The sequence below is a fragment of the Terrapene carolina genome, unplaced genomic scaffold (genome assembly GCF_002925995.2).
Source record: "Terrapene carolina triunguis isolate 2854851 unplaced genomic scaffold, T_m_triunguis-2.0 Scaffold833, whole genome shotgun sequence".
In the NCBI taxonomy this organism is placed as follows: Eukaryota; Metazoa; Chordata; order Testudines; family Emydidae; genus Terrapene; species Terrapene triunguis.
Genome location: NW_020665184.1, coordinates 2,215,786 through 2,241,185, shown reverse-complemented (window position 1 = coordinate 2,241,185; position 25,400 = coordinate 2,215,786). Strand labels below are relative to the sequence as shown.

The window sequence follows — 25,400 nt, the reverse complement described above, 5'->3', positions numbered from 1 at the left end:
AAACAGTCCCTGGCCCCCAAAGATTCTAAAGAGACAAAGGAAGGAGAACGCCATTTTACAGATGGGGAAACTGAGGCACGGGAAGGGGAAGTGACTTGTCCCAGGTCACACAGGGAGTCTGTAGCAAAGCCAGGAAGAAAAACCCATGTCACGTGAGTCCCAGTCCCACCCCTTAACTATCTCCCGCTGAATGGAGCTGAAGAGTTGTGGGCTGCATGTTCCAGCATGTGCCGCTCAGCCTGCCCCGGCCCCCGTGCCCTCTGCTGGCACGGCCCTGCTCCTGGCAGGGGGTAGCAGGGCACGGATGGAACGGGGTCCCCTATTGTTCTGTGGGGAAGATATGATTTAGTTCCAAGCCACAGACCTACAGCGATGGAAAACTGCGGACCCTATAGACACCCTACAGCAGTCCCAAGGCACAGGCCCTACAGCCGTCCCACTCTCGGGCCCCTAGGGAGGAAGGAGGCAGACACTGTCTCACAATGGAGCCTCCTTCCCGTTCCCCCCCCCCCCCGGCCCCTTCCAACAGCCATCGGGCGACGGTTGGAAGCCCAGCAGGCGCTGGGCGAGCCGCAGCGCAGGGGCCCGGGCCAAGGACGCGTGAGCCCCAGGGCACGGTGCAGGGCCGGAGCCAGGCCGGCGAGGGCAGGAGGCTCAGGAGAGCCCTGTGGGTGGGTAACCTCAGGCTCCAGGCCGCTGAACCGGCTCTGAGCGAACGTGCCGGCCGCTCCCTCAGCTCCGGGCTTGTGAGTTTCCATCCTGAGGCCTGGGCGGCAGCCACGCCACGCCACCCGCTAGGGCTGCCGGCCCCTGGGTGGGAGGCGAAGCCTTTGACGCAGGGAAGGGAGACGGAAGCGCCGGCATCGGCCCCCTGCTAGCCCTCTACGCGGGGCGAATTTCCCCCGCAGCGGAGTCGGGCTAAAGCTAACGGTGGCTGCGAGGGGGGAGAAGCGCCGTCCTTCCCCCAGCCCAGGAGTCACCGGGTCCAGAGACTGTAAGGCCGTGTCAATCGTCGAGTACTGAAATCTCTCCCCCGGGGTGGGGGGGGGGCTGGATTTTCACATGTCACGGGGACCCCATTCCCCCAAACTCAGTGACAACCTCTCAGAGCAACCACTGACTGTTATTTATAGGACGCGCTAACTGGGGCCTCATTGTGCCAGGCGCTGCAGAGATGCAGAGTAACAGACAGTCCCTGTCCCGAGGAGCTTCCAGTCTAACTCGACAAAGGATTATTACCCCCCCGCCCCGAGATGGGGAAACCGAGGCACAGAACGATGCAGTCACATGAGGGGTCTGGATCAGAGCCAGGAAGCAAAGTCCAATCTCCTGGCCCCCAGGCCAGTACTCACTAGACCAACCTCCCTGCCTAGCATCAGCTTTTAAATAAAAGTATTTGCCCCGTCATAAGTAAAAGCCTCCAACAATGTGTTGTGTTGCTAGTGGGTTTAACGTAAAACCGAGGTGGGAATGGATCTGAGAGGAAGCTGAAAATCTCTCTGCCGTCTCTCCAATCTAGCCCCCCTTCTGCGAGCGGCCGCGCTGACCGGTTTTCACCATGGCTCCCTCGCGCACTGGCTATGCCACTCTGAAGACTGTCATGATTTGCTTCAACACCATTATCCTTGTAAGCCTGTGTTTTCAGACACACGTTTATTTCGGTGTATTACGGTGGCACCAGGGTCCCGTGGTGCCAGGGGCTGCACAGACCCAGAGTGAGAGACAGTCCTGCCCTGAAGAGCTCACAGCCTAGCCAGGCACCGGGTGGGAGGGGAAACTGAGGCACAGAGCGGGGAAGAAACTTGTTCACAGTCACGCAGCAGGTCAGGGGCAGAGCAAAGAATAAAATCAGCCAGTCCTGTGCCCAGCTGCCTGCCCCAGAGTTTAGGGGTTAGATCCTCAGCCGGTGTAGATCTCTGTTGACACTGATGGAGCTACAATGATTTACATCAACGGGGGATCTGGCCCTTAGCCTTCAGGTAACGTGGCCTTTCACCCGAAGTTCACGTCACCCCACGGCTGGCCAGAACCGTGGGTCGTGCTCATCAGCCTCTGCTCAGTTCTTGGTGGGCAGACCTGAGCGGGGAGGAGGGACTGGCCGTGGAACGGCACAGAGGGGGTGGCTCTCAGTTATGTTCATGCCCCTCCGGCACCAGGCTGGCATCTCTGCTCCCTGCCCCGGGTGAATCGGGGGCATGGCCGGAGCGCCAACGCACGCACGAGCTCGCACACACACACATGCATATACGTTTATTCTCTCCACAGGTTGTCGGCTGCACCATGGTGGGACTGGGCCTGTGGATTAAACTGGGAAGCGCCTCCTTCGTCAGGGTCTTGGGCGCCACCTCGGTGTACTTTGCCCACGTCGGGTACTTCTGCATCGTGGCGGGCAGCATGGTGGCCGTGCTGGGGTTCATGGGCTGCTGGGGCACGGTGAAAGAGAACAGATGCCTCCTGCTGACGGTGAGTGCACGCAGCTGCTGTCAGCTGGGGCGGCGTCCCGGCCCGCGAGGACGGGGCCGTAGACCTTTCCCGCTTGAGCTAAGGGGGGTCGAGCGTGCCGTTACGATGCACCCATTGGCACAGCCGCGTGATTTACCCCAGCTGGGGAGCTGACCCCCTACATTTGGCCCTAAACGTCGCTTATACTATAACTACGCAGTGGTCTCCCTTGCAGTCACCAGCTGTTCTTTCCCATCCTTAGCGGGTGAAACTCACGCCTACTCAGAGGGAGCGGGACAAGATCCACACACCACTTAAGCCCTTTGGCAGCTCATGTGGTCCCCAGCCCTCTCTGTTCTGGGGGACTTTGACCGTGCGTGCCCTGCTTTCTACCCACGTGAACGCTTTGTTTAGCAGACAGCCTCTCAGTTAGCAGCTGTCAAGACTCTTATGGATGGGCATGACCCCCTAACCCCTGACCTCCTGACCCCTGTTCATCTGGGCAGCCACAGCCCCTCTAGGTTAAATCCTTTGATTGTAGTGTAAACTTGACTCCTGTGCCTCACTTCGCAATCCCTTCACCTTCATCCCGAACGAATCTGAGAGTGAACAAGGCCTCCGCGGTGTGCACTCACCGCGACCTTCCAATGTCCTTCCACCCCCCTCTCTCACAGTACTTCTTAATAATGCTGGTCATCTTCATCGCTGAAATCGCAGCAGCTGTCGTCGTATTCGCTTTCACGTCCTTCGTGAGTATCCAGAATTCCCTTCTGATGTGGGGAATTCTCATTTTCCTTGACAAAGTTTCACCCCGATCCTACAAAGAAGAGTCGCTTGGGATTGGGTCCTTTTTCCAAACGGGGAGAAATTTCAAAAGGGAAGTTAAGTGGCCAACTTTTGTGAGTTCCTTGGAAAATCCAGGAGTCGCGCGGGACCCTAAACATCTAGTGACGTCTCGTTCGAATCGCACTGCACCAAAGAACGAGCCCAGAGTTTCCAAATCTGGAACTTTTGGTGGCCAAATAAAAAACTGTTGACAAAATTTCCCCTCCAAGTTCTGATCATCTGGACTCTGAGCGCAGGTGGAATTCTGACTAACTGATTTGTCAAAAATGTCATCGCACATAAAGAAAAGAAAAAGGAAATCACCCCCTCCCCACCTCGCATTTGAACCAGCTCTGTCCCTTAAAACCAACTCACAGCTTTAACTGAGGTCTACCCATTCCTCATCCTTAACTGATGAAACGGTTCCTCTTTGCTTTAGAATTATTCCTACCGCATTATTCTTATTGTTCGTAAAGGCAAATTTAAATATGATCGATTCTCCCTTGGCTTGGATCTACATTTACAAAGCTAAGGCCCAGATCCTGCACAGATTCACAGAGTTTAAGGCTACAACGGATTGTTATGATCTAGTGCGACCGCCAGCGTAACACAGTCCAGGAAATTTCACCTAGTTATTCCTGTATCCAGACCAGTAACTTTTAGTTGAGTGAGCGACTCCTCTAGAAAGGTGTCCTGCCCTGTCCCTTGGGAATCTGATCCACTGGCTAATTACCCTACCTGTTAAGTACCTGCACCTTATTTCCACCTGGGCTTCACTTACACCCACCCACTGCAGGAGCAATAGATGTCAGGTTAAGTGCGTGAGTAAATCCGTGCAGGATCGGGGCCCACACTAGGGCCAAAGTGAGCTGGCTAGTCTGAGGCTGTCAGCTTTTACTAGCCCAGCGTGCCACTTTGCTGTCTCTGGGCTAGATCTTTAGCGGGTGGCCATCAGCTCAGTTCCGCTGCGCTCGGCGGAGCAGTCCTGATTTACCCCACCTGAGGCTCTCTCCCTGAAAACCTTTGGCCACACTTTGGCATCAGACGGGATCTGAAGAGAAAGTATTTTCTGGCTCTAGACCCGTTTCATTCCCCCCGTTTAAGGCTCGCAGTATCGTCCTAGACAAATCGCTGGCTGCCTTGAAGAAGAAATACAGCGGCTACAAACACGATGATATCGTGTCCTATGGATGGAATGCATTCATGCTGAAGGTAGGGGACCCGCCGCCCCCCAGACCTCCTGGGTCAAAGGACTCGACACGTGTTCCCACATTCTTATTACACATATTACGGCAGCTCCGAGAGGCCCCACCCACTGTGCCCGGTGCTGCACATACACAGTGATAGTCCCTGCTGTGATGAGATGGTGTGAGAGGAAGGACAGTCTAGTGGTTAGGACAGAAAATCCTGGTTCAATTCCCTTCTGTCCCATGCACTCCCTGTGTGACCTGGGGCCAGTCACCTGGGCTCCCTGGGCATCCGTTCCCCATCAGTACCATGGGGATCATAGCAGAGAGGTTGGGAGGAGACGCCCAGCTGGTACGGTGATGGGCCCATGTACACGCCTTAGACAGGGAGCAGAATTTACAATCTAAAGAGGCAGGCCAGGCGAAAGGGAGGCTGGTCGTATGCCCACCCTACAACTAGGAAAAGAGACACACAGATTCGCCCAAGTGGTTCTGTAACACAGCTGGGAACTGGATCCCACGGCAGTATCTTAACCACATGCCCACCCACCCTTCAACGCTAGCATCTAGTGAGTCTCCAGGCCAGATCCTCCGTGTGAATCAGCGCTGCTCTGGCGTCAAAGCAGTCAAGCTGATACACATGTGCTGAGGATCTGCTGTGTAGATTTTTGGGGGCAGAAATTTCACACAGTCTCGGGCCGGACGGGATCGCCAGTCTGAGCTCCCGTTCAGCACAGGCCACTAAAAGCCACTCAGTGACTAGTGAGATCAAAGCATCCTAATCCTCAGAGACAAACGTCTTGTGAGCCACGGGCAGAGAATAGGGCCCACCAAGGAGTGACGAATGCCTGCGGCCCCTGCCACGGCAGGGAACTGCTTAGGTGAGACAAGCCCCAGGACTCCAGTAGCGACTTGCACCCCGCACTGCGGAGGAAGGTGAAAAAGCCCTGTCAATCTTCCCAACCCCAAATCTGGTGACCCCGAGCATGTGAGTGAGATTCACCAGCCAGACAGAGGAGTCTCTGTACCAGCTCAGAGCACTGGTCCATCCTGTCTGGTGTCCCATCTCCCGCTGTGGTTGATTTCGGACGCTTCGGACGAAGGTGGAAAACCCCCACCCCAGAATACAAGATGGGACCATTTTGCTCATCTAGTCTGACCTGTCGACCACAGGCCTTAGAATTTCACCCAGTGTTTACAACACGGGCATTTGATAGCAACCGAAGGGTTAAACATACTTCTCCTCTGGTAAAATCACCATTTGAGCAAAGGAGAACTGAGGAAATTCTGCCGGGATATAGCAGGGAAGGGAGGTAGGAAGGAAAAATGAAACGTTCGAGACCCTGGCCTGTAACAAACCCTGTTGTGTGTCGTTCCTAGCTGAACTGCTGCGGGGTTCATAACTACACAGACTTTTCCGGCTCTGCCTTTCAAATACGGACCAACCTGACTTATCCCAAAAGCTGCTGCAAAGATCCAACGAGCGCCGCATGCAACGGACGCAACGTCAGCAGCGTGGTCATCAACCAGGAGGTCGCGGCCCGGTTTGGGGGTCAAAAAGGAAACTGGGAATAGTGCTGTTAAAAACCTAGCCTGTGTCTGTTGGAGTCGGAGGGAGCAAGGGAGCATGTGGGGGAGTGATCAGCACCCTGATCTTGCAGCAAACGCTGCCTGGACGTCTACCTGCACCCACAGGGATCTCATGGCAGGATCGGTGCCTATGTGCTCTAAATTCAAAACCAGAAAGCACCTTGTACACCCCTTAAGTGAAGGCTGTGGGGCCTAGTGGGCAGGGCACTGGGTTGGCTCTTCCTGCAGCATGACTTTGGGCAAGCCACTCCCTCGTGCCTCAGTTTCCCTCTCTGTAAAGTGTGGGAGAATAATGATACAGCCCTCTTTTGGAAAGTGCTTTGGGATCTATGGATTTAGGCACAGCCATAGGCCAGTGACCAGTCAGCCACGCAGGGGCTAATTCCACCCCCACCCCACCCCCGCGTGAAGGGAAGATACAATAGTTTGCTCAGCAAGTGTGCTGAAGCCAATGGGATTCCACCGGGGGATGGGCTATCATTGCTTTTTGTTTCCGATTACTGTGAAAGCAGCCTACACCTCACCCTATTTTTTACCCTTCAGGGCTGCTTCCGCCAGCTGGTTTCCCTGATCAAAGAGAAGAGCCTATTGCTTGGTGGAGCTGCCACCGGCGCCGCCGTGCTGGAAGTGAGTTTAACCCAAGTTAGTCTGGTCTTAAAGGGACGTGTTCACTTTTAAGTACTCCAATGATGCACAATTAGCCAGCTGTGCACAGGTCAACCACGATGGGTATGTGCAGCGCCTAACACAGCAGGGCCCTGACCTCAGTTAGATACTAGGAGGTTACACATAAACATAAGAACATAAGAACAGTCATACTGGGTCAGACCAACAGTCCATCTAGCCCAGTATCCTGTCTTCAGACAGTGGCCGGTGCCAGGTGCCCCAGCGGGAATGAACAGAACAGGGAATCATCAAACAATCCAATCCCTGTTGTCCAGTCCCAGCATCTGGCAGTCAGAGGTTTAGGGACACCCAGAGCACTGGGCTGCGTCCCTGACTACCTTGGCTAATAGCCACTGATGGGCCTGTCCTCCAGGAACTTTTCTCATTCTTTTCTCAACCCAGTTATACTTTTGGCCTTCACAGTATCCCCCGGCAAGGAGTTCCAAAGGTTGATTGTACGTTGTGTGAAGAATTGCTTCCTTTTGCTTGTTTATAAACCTGCTGCCTTTTCATTTCATTGGGTGACCCCTGGTTTGTGTGTTATGTGATGAGGTAAATAACACTTCCTTAGTCACTTTCTCCATACCAGTAATTATTTTGTAGACCTCGATCATATCCCTCCTTAGTCGTCTCCTTTCTACGCTGAACTGTCCTGGTCTTTAAAACCTCTCCTCATACGGAAGCTGTTCCATACCCCTCATCATTTTTATTGCCCTACACTTTTTCCAAGTCTATATCTCTTTTTTGAGCTGGAGTGACCAGAACTGCACGCAGTATTCAAGATGTGGGCGTACCATGGATTTATACAGAGGCAATATGATATTTTCTGTCTTATTATTCATTCCGTCTCTATTTTTTTCTCTCCCACTGCAGCTAGCAGCTATGATGGTCTCCTTAATGCTGTACGCTAAACTGGGATGACAACATTTGAAGAAACCCAGCAGGAGGACTTCCCAAACACTTGGAATTGTGTTGCCTCAGGGCCGGGGGGGCGGGGACACACTGCACTACATTACAGCAAAGCTGAAATAGTCCCAAGCACTAACGATCTTGCCCCGGAGCCGTCACTGGGAGCAGGACCATTCATTTGCCCAGTTTTCAAACTCCATAGTTACATAACAGAAAATCCTGGGAGCCATATCACTATGCAGGATCAAAGTTCCTCCAGAGCTTTGAATATGGAAACCACTCTACTCATGCGCGGTTATTAGTGACAAATGTACTGATCTATTTCTATATTTATTATTCTCCATCCCCGGGGGGGAAGATACCGTTTAAACAGAGATAATAAACATGGGGAGACTGATTGCTAGGGTCTCTGTGTTTTTAAATGTGTCTCATCTTCCTAAAATACTGATCAACAGCTTGCTTACCTGTCTGAGTAGATATCAGGTTTTAATTCAGATCCGGCAGGTGTCTTTTTGCCAGGGGCCTGGAAAGGACTGAGAAGGGGATAGCCGCTTTCAGACCACTGAAGAGGAAAGGAGAGCGAATGGAGGACCAGGGCTATGTCACGTTAGGAATATCAATATACTATATGGCAAAGCGCTCCTAGGGCGGACCCAGCTATGCTGGCAAAATGGTACAGTTTTGTGCAGTTTTGCTGGTATAACTGCGTCTACACTAGGTGCTTCTGTGAACACAACTGCCAGTCAGAGGTCCCACCTCTTCCCACCGCTGACTGACACAGCTCTGCCAGCAGAGGTCTCTAGCGTAGACCTGGCCTAGGGCTCTGGAGATTCATAGATTTGAAGGCCAGAAGGGACCATTGTGATTATCTAGTCTGACCTCCTGTATAACACAGGCCAGAGACCTGCCCCAAAAGACTCCTGCATCCAGCCCATCACTTCTGGTTCTGACACAGGTACCGTTACAGAAAGCGGATACCCCTCTCATCAGGTCAGTGACCCTCCTTCCCGGTGTCAAAACCAAATGCAAATAAACCGTAAGCCCAGCCCCCAAAAGCCCCACCCGTGACTACCACACCCCAGGGCCTGTGGCTAGGAGGAACGGCTAGAAACCCCAGACGGAGGAGAGGGTCATTGTGCCTTTCTCGTGGCCCTGGCAAACAGCAACCTTGGGGCAGAGGTTGGGGAGTGCCGACAACCATGAGGTGAGAGGTCATGGCCTCAGGTGGGGGAGTGACAAGTATGGAGGGCAGAGGTACAGGCCGAGGGGGGGGGACAACGACAACCGTGAGGGCAGAGGGCAGAGATCAAATCCCATGGGAAGCAAGTCTAAGGGGGAAAAACAATTGAAGACAGTTGGCAGTTTTTCAAAGAGACATTATTAAGGGCACAAGAGCAAACTATCCCACTGCGTAGGAAAGATAGGAAGTATGGCAAGAGAACACCTGGTTTAACCGGGAGATCTTCAATGATCTAAAACTCAAAAAAGAGTCCTACAAAAAGTGGAAACCTGGTCAAATTACAAAGGATGAATATAAACAAATAACACAAGTATGCAGGGACAAAATTAGAAAGCCAAGGCACAAAACGAGATCAAACTACCTAGGGACATAAAAGGAAACAAGAAAACATTCTACATGTTCATTAGAAGCAAGAGGAAGACCAAGGACAGAGTAGGCCTGTTACTCAATGAGGGGGGAAAGACAATAACAGAAAATGTGGAAATGGCAGAGGTTAATAACTTCTTTGTTCCGGTTTTCACCAAGAAGGTTGGTGGCGATTGCACGTCTAACATAGTGAATGTCAGTGAAAATGAGGTAGGATCAGAGTCTAAAATAGGGAAAGAACAAGTCAAAAATTACTTAGACAAGTTAGATGTCTTCAAATCACCAGGGTCTGATGAAATGCATCCTAGAATACTCAAGGAGCTGACTGAGGAGATATCTGAGCCATTAGCAATTATCTTTGAAAAGTCATGGAAGACGGAAGACATTCCAGGCGACTGGAAAAGGGCAAATCTAGTGCCCAACTATAAAAAGGGAAATAAGGACAACCCGGGGAATTACAGACCAGTCAGCTTAACTTCTGTACCTGGAAAGATAATGGAGCAAATAATTAAGCAATCAATTTGCAAACACCTAGAAGATAATAAGGTGATAAATAACAGTCAGCATGGATTTGTCAAGAACAAAGCATGTCAAACCAAACTGATAGCTTTCTTTGACAAGGTAACAAGCCTTGTGGATAGGGGTGAAGTGGTAGATGTGGTATATCTTGACTTTAGTAAGGCTTTTGATACTGTCTCGCGTGACCTTCTCATAAACAAACTAGGGAAATACAACCTAGATGGAGCTACTATAAGGTGGGTGCAAAACTGGTTGGAAAATCGTTCCCAGAGAGTAGTTATCAGTGGTTCACAGTCATGCTGGAAGGGCATAACAAGTGGGGTCCTGCAGGGATAGGTTTTGGGTCCAGTTCTGGTCAATATCTTCATCGATGATTTAGATAATGGCATAGAGAGCACACTTATAAAGTTTGCGGATGATACCAAGCTGGGAGGAGTTGCAAGTGCTTTGGAGGATAGGATTAAAATTCAAATTGGAGAAATGGTCTGAAGTAAATAGGATGAAATTCAATAGGACAAATGCAAAGTACTCCACTTAGGAAGGAACAATCAGTTGCACACGTACAAAATGGGAAATGACTGCCTAGGAAGGAGTACTGCGGAAAGGGATCTGGGGGTCATAGTGGATCAAAAGCTAAATATAAGTCAACAGTATAACGCTGTTGCAAAAAAAGCAAACATCATTCTGGGATGTATTAGCAGGAGTATTGTAAGCAAGACACGAGAAGTAATTATTCCACTCTACTCCATGCTGATTAGGCCTCAACTGGAGTATTTTGTCCAGTTCTGGGTGCCACATTTCAGGAAAGATGTGGACAAATTGGAGAAAGTCCAGAGAAGAGCAACAAAAATGATGAAAGGTCTAGAAAACATGACCTCTGAGGGAAGATTGAAAAAAATTGGGTTTGTTTAGTCTGGAGAGGAGAAGACTGAGAGGGGACATGAGGACAGTTTTCAAGTACATAAAAGGTTGTTACAAGGAGGAGGGAGAAAAATTGTTCTTCTTAACCTCTGAGGACAGGACAAGAAGCAATGGGTTAAATTGCAGCAAGGGCGGTTTAGGTTGGACATTAGGAAAAACGTCCTAACTGTCAGGGTGGTGAAGCACTGGGATAAATTGCCCGGGGAGGTTGTGGAATCTCCATCGTTGGGGATTTTTAAGAGCCGGTTGGACAAACCCCTGGCACGGATGGTCTAGACAATGCTTAGTCCTGCCAGGAGTGCCGGGGACTGGACTAGATGCCTCTCGAGGTCCCTTCCAGTCCTGTGATTCTGTAACTTGGGAGTGGGGGGCGACCGACCCAACAAGCACGGGGCAGAGGTCAGAGCCTCCGGGGGACGACAACCACCGGGACAGTGGTGGGAGCTTGGGGGGAGGAGCCGAAAATCTCTGCCTTTGGGATGGGGAGCAAAGGTCACGGCCTCACAGCTGGGTCAGAGGTCACAGGCTCAGGTGGGGGCAAAGGTCACATCTTAAGAGCCGGGTCAGAGGTCACAGGCCAGAATGGGCAGCCGCATTGAGGCAAAGGCCATAGGCTGGCTAATGATCCCAGGGAGCACAGGTGAGAACAACCACACACCCAAAGGATTATGGGTAAAAAACTCTCTAACCTGTCCCCCCCCCCATATAAGCTGGTAAAGCCTGGCTCGCTTCCAATGTGATTGGCCGATGAAGCTGTCAATCTGCCCCGAGCTTCAATCACTTTCCACTTCATTCCCTTCAAAGTCCCACCTTACTTGCCTCCCCAACGCCATTGGGCAAACATACGATTCCCTTCCTTCTATAGGTCCAGAGTCCTGTCCATCAGCTATCGCCCCACCTTCACGCACATATTAACCAATGGATTTCCAAATAGGCAGAGTGAGGATGGATGATTGACAGAAATTCTGGACTCATTGGCTCATCCTCCAATAGGGAGGTAGATGGAATATATTACTTTTTATTGGATTATCTACCTATCAATCAAATTTAGACCCACCCCATCCACGCACCAATAAGGAGCTACCTTGGGCACTCTACGTTTCTGATTGGTTTATGTACGTGTCACTCATTAATAAGAACCGCCCATGCATTGCAGCTTCCAATAAAGAAGTAGCGTGTAGAATCCCTTCCCTGTGAATGGCTCAAATGCCTGTCAATGAAATTCTCTCCTGCCTTTTCATCCTTCAATAGGTGCGCCGGATAGGCCTGTCCTGGGCATTTGCCATCTTTGATTGGTCCATATAAATGTCAATCAATTATAATATCAGACCATCCTTAATCTTCTCCAATGGGAGTCCAAATATGAGCAACATTTCATCTCTGATTGGCTTAATCTCGTATCAATCAATACGGGCTGTCGCCTACTTGTCCTCCAATAATAAAGCACATTCAGGGACCCTTCCCTGTGCGATTGGATGAGTCCTCTGACACTCAGTTTTAACACCCGCCTCCTATGCCTTTAATAGGCCAGTCAGGTAAGCCGGCTCCTTCCTTATCGGGATTGGCTGCATGTCGTTGTCACTCAGAGCGCTCCGCTTGTGTGACTGGCCTTCGCGCCTCGCGGGGGGCGGGGATATCGGCGGAGTCCCCGCCCCCCGATCCCACCGTGCTTTGCGGGGGTGTGTGGAGAGCTCGGCCTGGTTCCCGCGTTGAGCCCTCGCCGCCGCCGCCGCCTCCTCAGCGTCTCTCGCCGGCCTCAGCCGCCGCCATGTCGGACTATAGCCCGGCCGGGCCCCCGCCCTCCGGAGGGCCCCCCGGTGGGGGAGCCGGCGGAGCCGGAGCTGGGGGGCCGCCCCCGGGAGGAGCGGGCGCGGGAGGCGCGGGGGGGCCCGGCCCGGGCGGAGCGGGGGGGCCGCCCGGGGGGATCCGCAAGGACGCCTTCGCCGACGCCGTGCAGCGGGCCCGACAGGTGAGGGGGCGGCGGGGCCGGGCCGGGAGCCGGGGGGGCCCGGGCCTGAGGCGCGATGGGGCGGAGCGGGGCCGGAGCCTGGGGCCCTGAGGGCTAGAGGGGATGGGCGGGGGGAAGTGAAGGGGGGCGAGGAAGGGGGATGGGCCGCGAGGGCTGGGAGCGCGGCGGGGGGGGTAGAATGGGGGGGGAGAGGTCTGGGAGCAGAGGGGAGGGGGTGAGAGGGGTGTGGGTTATGGGGGGAGGGGGGATAAGATGGGAGGGGTCTGGGGGAGGGGGTGAGAGGGGTGTGGGTTATGGGGGGAGGGGGAATAAGATGGAAGGAGTCTGGGAGCAGAGGGGAGGGGGCTGAGAAGGGGTATGGGTTATGGGGGGAGGGGGAATAAGATGGAAGGGGTCTGGGGGAGGGGGTGAGAAGGGTGTGGGTTATGGGGGGAGGGGGGATAAGATGGGAGGGAAGGGGTATGGGGTCTGGGAGCAGGGGGAAGGGGGGTGGAATTGGGGGTGCGGAACAGGTATGGGGGCCTGGGAGCAGAGGGAAGGGTGGAGAAACGGGTAAGGGTTATGGGGATATGAGGATAGGATGGGGTGGGAGCAGAGGAGGGGGTATGGGATAGGGAAGCAGGGGGGTGGAAGGAAGGGGTATGGCTTGTGGGGGGGTAGGATGGGGTGGGAGCAGGGGGAATAGAAGGGGTATGGGTTGTGGGGGCTGGGGCCAGAGGGGAGGGGGCCTGGAGTGTGGGGGATGGATATGGGCTGTGGGAGGAGGGGGAGGCTGGGAGGGTTGGTACCAGGGCTGGGGGGAAGGGGGTGGAGAGAGGGATGTAGGGAGAAGAGGAATTAGGGACGGGGGAGGAGTATGAGGTCGGTGTTGGGAACAGAGGGGCTGGGATCTTAGGCGTGGAAGAGGAGGTGAAGGGTTAGAGGGAGCTGGTGGAGATGATAGGCTGAGTGAAGAGGGGCAAGAAGGTGAGGGGATCCCCCAAGGTGGCCTACTGTTCCCCCATGGCAGTAGGATACTCACTTCTATCACCAGCTGGCGGAGGGAAAGGTCAGAGTTGTTCATCTGCATTGAGCTTCAGGGTTTCATGCTCCATACTGAGGTTATCCTTAGCCTGGGTCTCACTTCTTGCTTCATGCATGTGGAAGAGGGGGATGGCCAGGCTCCAGGGTCTCTTCCCTCACATGTGGCCAGCAGAGAGCTCTGCTCAGCCCTCCCCTGTTTTTGCCTGTAGCACCCACTGGGGCCTCATCCCTAGTCCCACATTAAATAGGGACATGTTTGGGATGGCCCTCCTTAATTCTGGGGTTCCTTCCGTTCTTGTTGCAACATGACTGTCCCAAAAGGAGAAGGTTAGCAGTGTTAACCTCGTCCTCAGGTGGTTGGTGGTTTATCTAACCTAATGGGCAGTAGGGCTTGATGTCCCCACACATCCCAACTTCTGCAGGTATCCCTTGTTTTTCTGACTTAGCAAGGCTAACGGAATGCTATAAAACCCCAGAGCCATGGGCCGTTAACCCAACTGCTCAAACAAGCTTGTCTCGCACACACAGTCTACAAAAAATAGACACCCAACATTTGGGAGACGGGGTGACACTTCCCACTGAAATTGTGGAGCCGATTAACATCTTTATCAGCTAGGCAAGCCACTGCAACTCATGGCTTCATTTCCTCAGACTACAGAGGAAGAAGCGTAAATGCTGACAAGTCAGTCACAATTCAGATGAACGATTGCATTTGCAGAAGGAATTTCTCTACGTTGAAAATGTCTGTATCCTGCTATGACTCGCGGGCACTGGTGGTTGGACATAGCGCTGAAATGTGGGCTCTGCTAACATGCAGGGAAATCCTGCACTAGTCTTGCCACTGCAAGGAAGTACTGAGATGCTGGTGATTTGGCGATATGTTTTATGCTAATTTTCTTCCCAACTTTTAGGTGCATTTTTCTGCAGTGCTAAAATCTTGGAATATTAATGCATCTGTGTGTCAGATGGATGCTACAGTATAAAACTGACAACTTAAGTTTGGGAACTGTATTTCTGTAATTTAATGTCTTGGATGCTTTATAGCTGGCTCTTGAAATTTGACTTTTAAAATGAGAATATTAATTTTGTTTTTAGGGGATCAAGGGGCAAAGCTCACTTCGTTCAAAAGTGAAGGATCCCAAAAATGAAACAAATGTGCAACCTTAAATCAGGGATAAGTTTGTTTTTAATCAAATGAAGGGGTGGGTGGGATGGTTCATTAGACTAATAATGGGGTGTACAAAGCTTTTCACTTCTGTGTCCCTGATTGAAGTCCAGTTTGATAGCTACCAAAAGTGCTTACCATCAAATGGGGTGGCTGGGCTGGGGAGTTTAAGAACAGGTGTGCACTTAACTTTTGTCAATAGTAATGTCAGTTTAGGATGTAATTTTTTATGACACTTTTATACTGACAAAAGCCCTAGTGTAGACCCAGTTATGCCAGCAAAGAGAGACTTTTCTAGAATAGCTTCTTTCCTTTGGGGAACTGTGTAAACTGTCCCGGTACAAACACTCTTAATCTGCATCACCACTAGAAGAGTGGGATTGCGTGGGACAATTTTTTTTTAATTTTTTTTAATTTTTTTAAAATCCTGCTCCTATCCTGCCCTGCAATACCCACTCCTGCATTATTTCTGGCATTTTTATCCCACTCCCACCTGCAAAAACTTTAGATCCCACAAGAGAAACAGATTCCCTCCACGCTACTAAAAACAAAATAAAACCTCAAAACAATCCCATCAGTGTCTTTCTCTCTGAAAAAATGAAATTCAGACCATTTTTACCATTAAAAGAATAAAACAAATCTTTAACCATTTAGAGTTTTCTGTCAAATTACTGCAATCTGGGGTGGGGGTTTTTTTTTGCCCACCCAATTGCATCTGCAACAAAGTAAATTTTACCAGTTCCTGCTATTATGGCAACAGGTCCTGCGGGACCTGCCGGATTCCAGTCCTGCTGCAGGGCTCTGTTTGCCAGGATCGGTATCTTGTAGCTATCCCAGCAAACCTTTTCTGGTAGTGATTAGGCTTCAGTCGGCTTCTCAGTGAACAGGTGTCCACAACACACATCACCGGAGTTCAATTGGCTTCCTCACCAAAGGGGTAAAATATTGAGTGGGCCATGGAAACTGAGCTGTCCTCTGCTCCAAGGAAGAGTCCCTCCAGGTCACTTGAGAATTGCAGTTCTTCCGGGCAGGGATAGCCTTTTGTGAATTGTACAGCAGCAAGCTCACTGTCAGCACTTAACAATAATTACTAGTAGTAGTGGATGACACACATTGCTCGGGGCATTGTAGGGAATCTTGCCTTGCTGTTGGACTACCGTGGCTGTACTCGATTTGGCTAGGGAGAGAACTTTGACCTTCAGTGCTGTTCATAAGATTGACACTATAAAAATGACGTATCTGCCAATACCCAAGCACAGGATTTTCTCTGTCCTGCAACAGCTGAGCACATCACCATGTCCTCTACTGTCTTCAGGTGCCTGTGGTGGTGTCAGCTCCTGTTGAGCAGAATCCTAAACTTGAGTTGCAGCAGGTAAATAAACAAGGGAGCTACTTCTAAAAATCAGTTGAAAACCGATGTTAATGCAGTGTTAAGGTTGTGAATTTAAATGGGAAATACAAAATATCATCTGGTCGTCTTAATTCTATCCTATTGGATCTTAACTGTATACATTAATCTAACCAGTAATTGAAATGATGCATATTTGTAGGTACCAATTATTAGCGAATATACTCATTACACATTTGTCTTGTGTGCACAAATTCAGATTCTCATAAAAGCACTAACTATTGCAATGCTTGACTTCTTAATTAAAATTTGCAACCTTCATGTTGTATTAACAATTTTTTTGCATTTAATTTCCTAAGTTTAATGAAAGAGGGAAATCTGTCTGAGTTGTGTACACTCATGTTAATGCAAAATTAATGCATGCGCACACCTAAGAGACACGAGTGTATACTGATGCTTCCAGAGAGCTAGCTGGAGTGTGAGAAATTTGAACTGAGCGTGAGCTAACAGTTCTACATACAAGAAACACTGTTGTGACCCTGCGTTCTACCTGAGAGGTAGGAATGGGACAAAGTCTGTCTCAACTGGCGTTCAAAAGTGGACTCTTAGCTAGTGAAATTTGCTGCTGCACATTCTACTTCCACACTCTAACTCCAAATAATTTGAATGTGGTATAGTTCTCTTGACCAAGAGTTCTGTGTCTGGTAGGTATAAAGCTTGAAGGTACTGCCACTTTTGAGTTACATCAGTGAACAGAAACATAGGAAGGGACATTATAATGTGTTAAATAAGGTTTTTTTGCATAAAAATCGCATTTTGGCTGAAATAAAGTACAAATCTTTCAGCCCCAGAAAATGTTTTTCAGGAAGTTAAGCACACAAGTTATTAGTATTTAGTAGCTGCAATTTTTCAGCTTTAATAGTGTTTGCTACATGCAAATACTATAATAAATGGCATTAACTCTATGTATAGACCTAGGTTAGAGCATTTTTTTTAGTGCTGTAATAACATTCTAGCCCTCGCTTAGCTTAAGCGTGGTTGTTTAATGTAGTCCTCTGAACGGTGTAGTCTAGCCTAGGACTTTTTAAATGGCATTGCAGTTATTGTGTGGTATATTTAATGGACTGAAGGTCCTAGGGCTGGAGAATTTTGTTTTTGCTAATCCAGTTGCTTTTACTTTCCCCATTGTTGCTAATTTCTGGAAGGATTTTCCCTTTGGTAGTAACTGTACGATGCCAACTGCTTTCTTTTCAGATAGCGGCTAAAATTGGGGGTGATGCAGCTACCACGGTGAACAACAACACTCCAGACTTTGGGTTTGGGGGTCAGAAGAGGCAACTGGAAGATGGAGGTACTGCAGGGTGTTCGTTGTCTATATTTGAACAGCACCATTATGTGATGAGTACTGGGCCTTGGTGATACTTAGCACTTATTTAGTGCTTTTTGTCTGTAGAGCTTGGGGGGGCTTTTCAGTATATCCCTATTGTACAGCTAGCACAGATGAGAAGTGACTTGCGCAAGCTCTCACACAGAGCCACTGGCCGAGCTGGGAGTAACCCCAGTGTCTCTGCGCTCTTAGTCGAGTACCCTCTCTACCCGAATCCATGGCCATCTCTGATTCCCACACCTGTAGAAGTGCCAGGGCCTTTCAGCATGGGTGAAAGATTCCTGGGTGTTGTCTAAGCACGGGATGGACAGTACTACATAAATGCTAGTTGTTGTCATAGGTGCTTGGATTTAGAATATTAATTTTTATTTTGATAAGTTTCCATTGTGTAAATGTTCTGACGGTTTCCTTAATGCGGATGTGCATAGCTCACATCTAGCCCATCATGCTTCAAGAGTTGGTCTCCTATGTCACACGTCAGCATGTGGAGACGGGAGGCCGCCTGTAAGGACTGGAAAGAGGTTGGCTTGCATCTAATCTACTCCCTTCTCTCTTAAACAGACCAGCCAGAGAGCAAGAAACTGGCTGCTCAAGGTGACTGTAAGTACAACTTACATTAAAAGGGATGGGAAAAATAACTTTATAGCTGTGCCTGAGGAGGTGCTGTTAACCACATACAAAACCCTCTGATCACTGGTGCTCACCTAAAGTGGGTGTTTCATGTTGAGGCTGAGAAAATAAGAGTGGATTGGGTGAAAGGAAGGGGAAGATTTGGGTTAGAAATCTGTAGGAACCTGTTTTTAACCTGCTGGGATTTTTATCTTCCATAGACTGCCTGGATAGTGACTGATTTGTTATTGGCTTTGTGGCATTGTTCTGCATTCTGGTATGTGAATTCATAACCCAAAACCTCTCATGGTTTTCCTTTTCAGCAATGTCAGCTCAACTTGGACCGATCCATCCTCCTCCCAGGTAAACTCTACCTTCACCCTTCTCCCCCACCCCAAAGTCACAAGGCTTGTGAATTTGAACGGAACGTTCAGAACCAGATTAGCGACACCTCTTGTACTTCAGACATCTGCAGGAGGGGCAACGGTGTGATGCCCCAAAACTTAACAAGCTGCTTTGCTCAGATGTGAGGCCTGCACTTTGAGTCGTGTGACGTGCCATTGGGGAGACTGGTCACTCCTGGCACGAGTGTGCCGTGTTGGTAGTGAGGGACGTGCTTCTTGGCCACCAGCGCGGTAGTTCTAGCTCTTGTGCCGCCTTTGCTTTAGGTTTCATAGCTTTGGCTTCTGTAAAACCAGAGCACTGTGTGCAAATGCTGATACAGTGGACTCCAGGACACGTAACTAGTTTGCCATGCGTAACCCTGAGACTCGAGCATCCCCTAGACTAGTTCCAATAGCTCAGTCCCCTTCCAATCGGTCTGTCCTCCCAGGAGAAGGAAAGTCCTTTTTCTTTTGTTTCTGATCGATGCAGGTGACTATCGGTTCCTTTTTTGTTACCCTCCCACTCCTCACTTTAAGCCGCTGACCGTTTCCCTTTGCAGGTCTACAGTGACTGAAGAGTACAGAGTACCTGATGGCATGGTGGGACTCAGTGAGTATTAGACAGGGAGGGAGCAGCCTGCCGTTGCTTTAGAGAGAGGCTTTCACTGTTACTTTTACTCACAAATACCTTCCTGGCTTCTCAGTGCCAGTTGCTGAGCTTTTTACAGAAAAGCTCAGTTGTTCTTGGCTCTTTGCTGTGATCCCCTTCATTGTGTTAGGTGACAGCTATCCGAGACCTGACTAGCATTTGAGTCTTATCCTGACACTCTGGCAACTCTGGTGTGGCACTTGTGCCAGCCAGGAGAGAGGCAGAGTGGAGCATTGTTTTATTGAATGCACAGGCTCAGACTCATTGCTTTAAATGGTAGGGATTAGATACTGAGGGCAACTTCCTAGCTGGGTGTGTTGTCACCGTGGTTGTTGGCACTTCCATTGTGCACTGAGATTGTAGTCTGTGGACAGTGGCATGGATTCACAGGAGTGTTGTGAAGGGCTCCGTGTTCCTGTCCCAGGGAAGAGGGGACTTTCAGTCTTGTCTGGCTGATCTGAGAAGCAGTGACTGGCTCTGAAGGGCGTCCACGCTAGACCTTTGCCAGAAGGAATGGTGGCTGTAACACTGGCTTCAGCGTGATGCTAAGCAGGAGAAAACTGGGCTCCATTGCATACAAGATCTGAGCCCAGGAAACAGTCGGTTTACAAGATGCGGTTTCAATTGGCTTGGCTTTCTGAGCTTTTTGAGGCTAGTGGAGGAGTTGGCTGAGTTTGGGTGCACCAAACTCCCCTTCAGGGGCTGATTCCTTTAGGCTGCCCAGGCCCTGTGGTGAACAAGGCCCTTCTGAGAGTCTTGTTTAACTAGATTTAATATTTGAATCGGTTGCTTGTCTTCCCCCTTCTGATGCCCATAGACTCGCATGGGGCACTGGACTTGAGCCCTGCATTGTGTTCGCTGCTGCTTCAGTTTCCCCTTCTCTAGAAAGGAGATAATGAAACTCACTGGCCTTTGTAGAGTGCTTGGAGATTCATGGCTGAAAATTGCCATATGTTAGTAGCTGTGAGAGCGAAGATCCTCCTAGAACCTGCAGTGGGGGGGGGGGGGCTCCACTACATTATATTTGAACATTATTTTTACCATTCCTCCAGTAGAATGTAAGGCTTTTATCTTCTGCATGGAGATAGATGGATATTGGATTGTTTTCTTTTTAAAGTGGTTGCAGATTAATAGACCATAACTGAATCCCATGAAGCAGTTTGCTTTGAGACCTGTCTGCTAGTGACATTTCCTTTCTCTGTAGCAAGCTGGTGTTCCTTAGCAGTTCTTCTCCTTTCCTTTCTTTTTCCAGTTATAGGCAGAGGAGGTGAACAGATCAACAAAATCCAGCAAGACTCTGGCTGCAAAGTACAGATATCGCCAGGTATGGACTGGTGCAAGAACTCTGCAGCGCGCTCATCAATGCCCAGCTAGACTTGTCTCCCTGGGCCCCTTCATTTGAGGTGTAAATTTATACCGGTGAACATAATTACCCCTGTGAGCAATGGATGTGGTAGAGTCTCCATCTAATGTCTGTAGTATGTTGGCCTCTGTGGCAATTCCTGGGTGAAGTTCTATACAGCCCACATTATGCAGGTCAGACTAAATGATCATAATGGTCCTTTCTGGCCTTAAATCTCTGAATCAAAGAATGCCCCTGGCATCAAGCGTTCCCCAGAAATGTTCTAATGTGTTCCCGGGGGTGTATGTGGTTTCATAGTGTGTTAGACCGCTCTGGCCATGTCTTCCCTGGGATGCAGTGAGTTCGCTCATCTATACAATATTGCCTGGCTACTGTAGTGACGTCCTATGAATACCAGGGGTCATTGATCTAACATGGCAGAGGCCATCAGCACCAGCAGGTATAAGGGAACTTTGAGCCACATGGCACAGTGTGCCTCTGCTTAGAGAACTCCGCCACCACAGAGCATTCCCCCTTTGGATCTCTGCCCAGTTATTCCAGCTCCTTAACTGTGCCATGGGCACGTTGTTTTCTGAAACCTGTTGCCCAGGCAGAGCTGACTTAGTTTGTAGGGAGAGAAAGCAGAAGCACATCTGTAGAGGTTCTTGTGGGAACCTCTAGGCGAAATGCCCTAGGAGCATGTCCTTTAACACTTTCTTCTCCTGCAGACAGTGGTGGATTACCAGAGCGGAGCGTCTCTCTGACTGGATCCCCAGAATCTGTCCAGTGAGTACACCCTTTATTCAACTATGGGTCCTGGTGCAGATTGGAATCACCTGTCTGTCAGGCAGGGACTTGTTGCTGAACTTTAAGCTCAAATCTTCAGAACTTCCTTTGCGTTTGCTGCCTCTCCTCCCTCACGGACAAACCACTGCCAACGGCTCTCACTGTCACCTGCCTTCTGCTGTGCTGTCCTGGGGGGTTCTGCTGCTGTTTGGTGGTTTTCTTCTTGGGAACTTTCCCTGTCTTCAGGGAGGACAGGGGCCTTATAGAGTTAGTGGGAAGAGAGACCCTTAAGAAAATTCATAACCCTTCCCCTCCCCTTTCCAAATAATGAAATTTTGAGTGGGAGGTTTGCAAGCATAGGGTCTCCTGCCCCGTCATTAGAAGGGACTGTTAGCCTCTTGCCTTGAGCTGGGCAGTTGACAGGGTTTGGCCGTAGGACGTATAACCAAAATGCCCAGCTATAGGTGCAGCAGTAGGAATCTCCTCACCTTACTGCTCAGGGCTCTTGATGACAGAACAGCAATGTCCACTTTGGTTTATAAAGACAGCACGCGAGCCATTAAAAAGCCTGCCTGGCCCGCTCTTCTCCGCGTCCCTCCCCCCGCAGGGGCAGGGGGCAGAAGCTTGGTCCTGCCGGTTCCCCTGCCTCTTCCCGCAGTGTGATGGGTTCCTGCCCCTCCTCCTCCTCTCCATCCTTCCCTCCCCCCCTGCTGGCCAGCCAATCAGCTGATGGCCCTTGTGAGGGAGGAGTGGAGTCAGCTTGCCGCTCAGCCCACTGCCAGTCTGGGGTCCTGGCCGCCGGCCCCGCACAGCCCGCTGCCGGTCTGGGGTTCTGGCTGTCGGACCCTTGCTAGCCAGGGTCCTGGCCGCAGGCCCCGCTCAGCCTGCTGCCGGCCTAGGTGAACAGAACCCCAGACCAGCAGTGGGCTGAGTGGGCCGGCGGCGTAAGATCAACATTTTAATTTAATTTTAAATGAAGCTTCTTAAACATTTTGAAAACCTTGTTTGTTTTACAATACAACAATAGTTTAGTTCTGTATTATATAGACTTATAGAGAGAACTTCTAAAAAACATTAAAATGTATTACCGGCACGTGAAACCTTAAATTAAAGTGAATAAATGAAGACTCGGCACACCACTTCTGAAAGGTTGCCGACCCCTGGTTTATAATCATGGAGTTAGGGTGTGGCAATTGGGCCTGCCTTCTTGGCAAGGCATTGCTGTCCTTGACTGAACAAACCCCTTCTGGAATACGCAGAAACCTGCGCAGTGTGTGTTATCTGGGCTGTCCTCAAGTCTTGAGACTTGGCATGGTGGGATGGGAGCTCACGGAGGGAGGCATCCCGGAAGGGAGCTGGGTGGGCCACTGCAGTGCCAGGGCCTGTCCTGTGTATTGCATCATTAGTCTGAGGTGTACGAATGGCTGATAGGTGCGCACACCCTCTCTGCTCACCACCATTGCTGGTTTTTTTCTTTCCCCTCACAGGAAGGCGAAAATGATGCTGGATGATATCGTGTCGCGGGGTCGTGGGGGGCCACCTGGCCAGTTCCACGACAACGCCAACGGGCAGAACGGCACAGTGCAGGAAATCATGATCCCGGCTGGGAAGGCGGGGCTGGTGATCGGCAAAGGGGGAGAGACCATTAAACAGTTACAGGTAAGGGCTGGGAGCCACCCAGGCTGTGGGGCAGGTGGACAGAGAACTCCTTGTGGTTAGAGTAGGGCAGTGCACCAGAGCTGCCCCTTTTCCCCTCACTTAGCAATTTCCTCCTGTCTCTACCCGCATTGCGGCTCAGCCCCCTCTAGCAAGGTGCCTTTGGTGGCCTCTTCATCTTGAGCATTGAAAGGCTTGTGCTCTAGGGCCAGTCTGATTCCTTCTGAAATTCTGGTCATTCACTAATGCGGGGTGTCCAGCTGTGCCCTGTTAGCTCAGGTAGGGTCCCTGGTCATCTTTTCCTCAGGAGGCTCAGCAAAGTCCATATAATGCCCCTAAGGCCCTGTCTATGCAAGAGGGGTTATGTTGGTGTTGCTCCACCAATCTAAGCTGGGCTTGGCACCCATCTAACTTACCAGGGTAAGTCGCTCTTGTAAGCCCCAGTTTGCACTGGAGCAACCCTGTGCAGACTTCCCTAGTCTAGATAAACCCCAAGGCAGTTTTTCTTAGCTGCCTCCCTGGCATCTCTGGAAAAGTGCAGCAGGACCAGAGCGACACTGAGTCACGTGCATCAGCCAGGGCACAGGGAATCCTGCCTAAGTCGGCACGTGTTCAGAAAGCTTCACCACTGGAAGGGCTAGGAGTGTAACTCAATGGAAGCCTAAAACCCTGGCGATCCCAAAATCTACAGGTAGGGGGCTTGTGCCCTCGGCAGTGATGGTTCCAGGGCTGGTCTCCACTGCCAAGTGCTGTGTCTGTAATGGAACCAGGGCTCATGACACGAGCTGAATTGCTGGGTGAGTCTCTTGAGACCAGGGTGAAGCCCCTGGAGTTGGTTAGTGGGGACGTCTGGTCCCCTCCCCTTCCCCTGTCAGAGCTCAGGTCAGCGTAGGCTGTGGCAGGTGCATAGCATGCTGGAGAGCCGCTGGAGAGTTCCAGCTATCGACTTGCCCAACCCCTGGCTGATTTCTTCCGATCTCCTCCACCCCAATGCAGGAGCGAGCTGGAGTGAAAATGATTTTAATTCAAGACGGTTCCCAAAACACCAATGTAGACAAGCCCCTTCGGATAATCGGAGACCCCTACAAAGTCCAGGTAGGTCCGGCTGGCTCACCCTAGTGGGAGTGGTTGTGTATGTAACCATCAGTGTGGAGAGCGAGGGCAGGAGGTTAACTGACTGCACTGTTGCCCGATTTCCCCGTGGAGAAGGCTTGTTGTGGATGGTATAAGGTGGTTCTCGTTACGTGTTCCCTTTATTGCCGTGGCTCTCAACCTTTCAGACTATTGTACCCCTTTCAGGAGGCTGATTTGTCTTGCGTACCCCAAGTTTCACCTCACTTAACCGCTTGCTTACAAAATCAGAGATAAAAATACAAAAGCATCACTGCCTGCTGCTATTGAACAATTGGCTACTGTCTCATTTTACAGTATAATTATGAAATAAATCAATTGGAATATAAATATTGTACTTACATTTTAGTGTATAGCCTGTAGAGCAGGATAAACAAGTCCTTGTCTGTCTGAAATTTTAGTTTGTTCTGACTTGGCGAGTGCTTTTTCTGTAGCCTGTTGTAAAACAGGCAAATCTCTAGATGAGTTGATGTATCCCCCGGAGGACCTCGTGTACCCCTGGTTGAGAACCTCTGCTTTAGTGGTCAGTGGTTGCGTCTGACGAAGTGGGTATTCGTCCACGAAAGCTTATGCTCCAGTACATCTGTTAGTCTATAAAGTGCCACAGGACTCTGTTGCTTTTTAGTGGTCAGTGGTTACCTGCCTTAGGGCCATTCTGAAATTAACTACTTTGGCTCAAACCTTATAAATATCCTAGTGAGTCTTTGATCTCTCCAGAACGCTTTACGCATTCAGAATTGCTTCACACACACATCTCCCCCAGTGAAACCACTCTGGGTCCAACAGCACAACCTTGTTTAGGACAGGAAGTGAATACTGAATAGTGTCTGCTTGAGAGGAAGGTTGGGCTTGTGGTTAAAGCACCAGGGTAGGAGTCTGGAGACTTGGCTTCTAGTCCCAGCTCTGCCTCTCCACTTGCGGTGATGGACATCTTGCGAGAACATGGACAAGTTGTATTTTTTCCTATTTCCCCAAAATGACACTTAAATGGGGTGTGGAAATTAATTTGATGTAAACTTCGGAGCTCCTCAGGTGGTGAGCACGGTACAGGTATAAACGTGTACTGAAATTATTAAATTAAGCAGCTAGGGAGTCTGCCAGTCAGGATGCCTGGGTTGCAGCAGACACTATATATCCTTGGGCAGTTTGACCTCTGTCAAAGGAGGCTGAATATACCTGCCACACAGCTGTAGTGGATGTTCTACTATTTATAAATCCCTGAGATCCTCTGAACAAATGCAAAGCAGGCGCTATGCTACAGTGGCCTAATAGTACCTGCATGGCTAG

General features: G+C 50.3%; 2 protein-coding genes across 4 annotated transcripts in view; both read left to right on the top strand.

Moving 5' to 3' along the window:
- The first annotated feature begins 1,558 nt into the window (after nucleotides 1–1,558).
- Nucleotides 1,559–7,631, top strand: TSPAN16 (tetraspanin 16). The gene is made up of 7 exons (XM_024200043.1): nucleotides 1,559–1,627; nucleotides 2,266–2,463; nucleotides 3,117–3,191; nucleotides 4,372–4,479; nucleotides 5,835–5,987; nucleotides 6,588–6,671; nucleotides 7,584–7,631. The coding sequence occupies exons 1-7, from the start codon at nucleotides 1,559–1,561 to the stop codon at nucleotides 7,629–7,631; spliced, it is 735 nt and encodes a 244-aa protein (XP_024055811.1).
- A 4,698-nt stretch (nucleotides 7,632–12,329) lies between these two features.
- KHSRP (KH-type splicing regulatory protein) overlaps nucleotides 12,330–25,400 on the top strand; it is a 21,956-nt gene continuing 8,885 nt past the window's right edge. For 2 of the 3 annotated variants that reach the window (XM_026660574.2, XM_026660573.2), the window contains exons 1-10: nucleotides 12,330–12,634; nucleotides 16,138–16,194; nucleotides 17,425–17,521; nucleotides 18,119–18,157; nucleotides 18,490–18,529; nucleotides 19,110–19,159; nucleotides 20,451–20,522; nucleotides 21,269–21,326; nucleotides 22,814–22,985; nucleotides 23,979–24,077. In XM_026660574.2, coding sequence (XP_026516359.1) covers nucleotides 12,434–12,634; nucleotides 16,138–16,194; nucleotides 17,425–17,521; nucleotides 18,119–18,157; nucleotides 18,490–18,529; nucleotides 19,110–19,159; nucleotides 20,451–20,522; nucleotides 21,269–21,326; nucleotides 22,814–22,985; nucleotides 23,979–24,077 — 885 coding nt within the window. In that variant the 5' untranslated portion in view covers nucleotides 12,330–12,433. The remainder of the gene's footprint in view (nucleotides 12,635–16,137; nucleotides 16,195–17,424; nucleotides 17,522–18,118; nucleotides 18,158–18,489; nucleotides 18,530–19,109; nucleotides 19,160–20,450; nucleotides 20,523–21,268; nucleotides 21,327–22,813; nucleotides 22,986–23,978; nucleotides 24,078–25,400) is intronic. The other variant, XM_026660575.2, reaches the window with a different exon arrangement.

What these genes read in the sequence shown, in the direction of transcription:
- TSPAN16 (XM_024200043.1), top strand. Translation starts at nt 1,559, where the DNA reads ATGGCTCCCTCGCGCACTGGCTATGCCACTCTGAAGACTGTCATGATT. An exon ending in ACAGATGCCTCCTGCTGACG is followed by an intron (nt 2,464 to 3,116) that starts GTGAGTGCACGC and finishes CCTCTCTCACAG; the next exon opens with TACTTCTTAATAATGCTGGT. An exon ending in TATTCGCTTTCACGTCCTTC is followed by an intron (nt 3,192 to 4,371) that starts GTGAGTATCCAG and finishes CCCCCGTTTAAG; the next exon opens with GCTCGCAGTATCGTCCTAGA.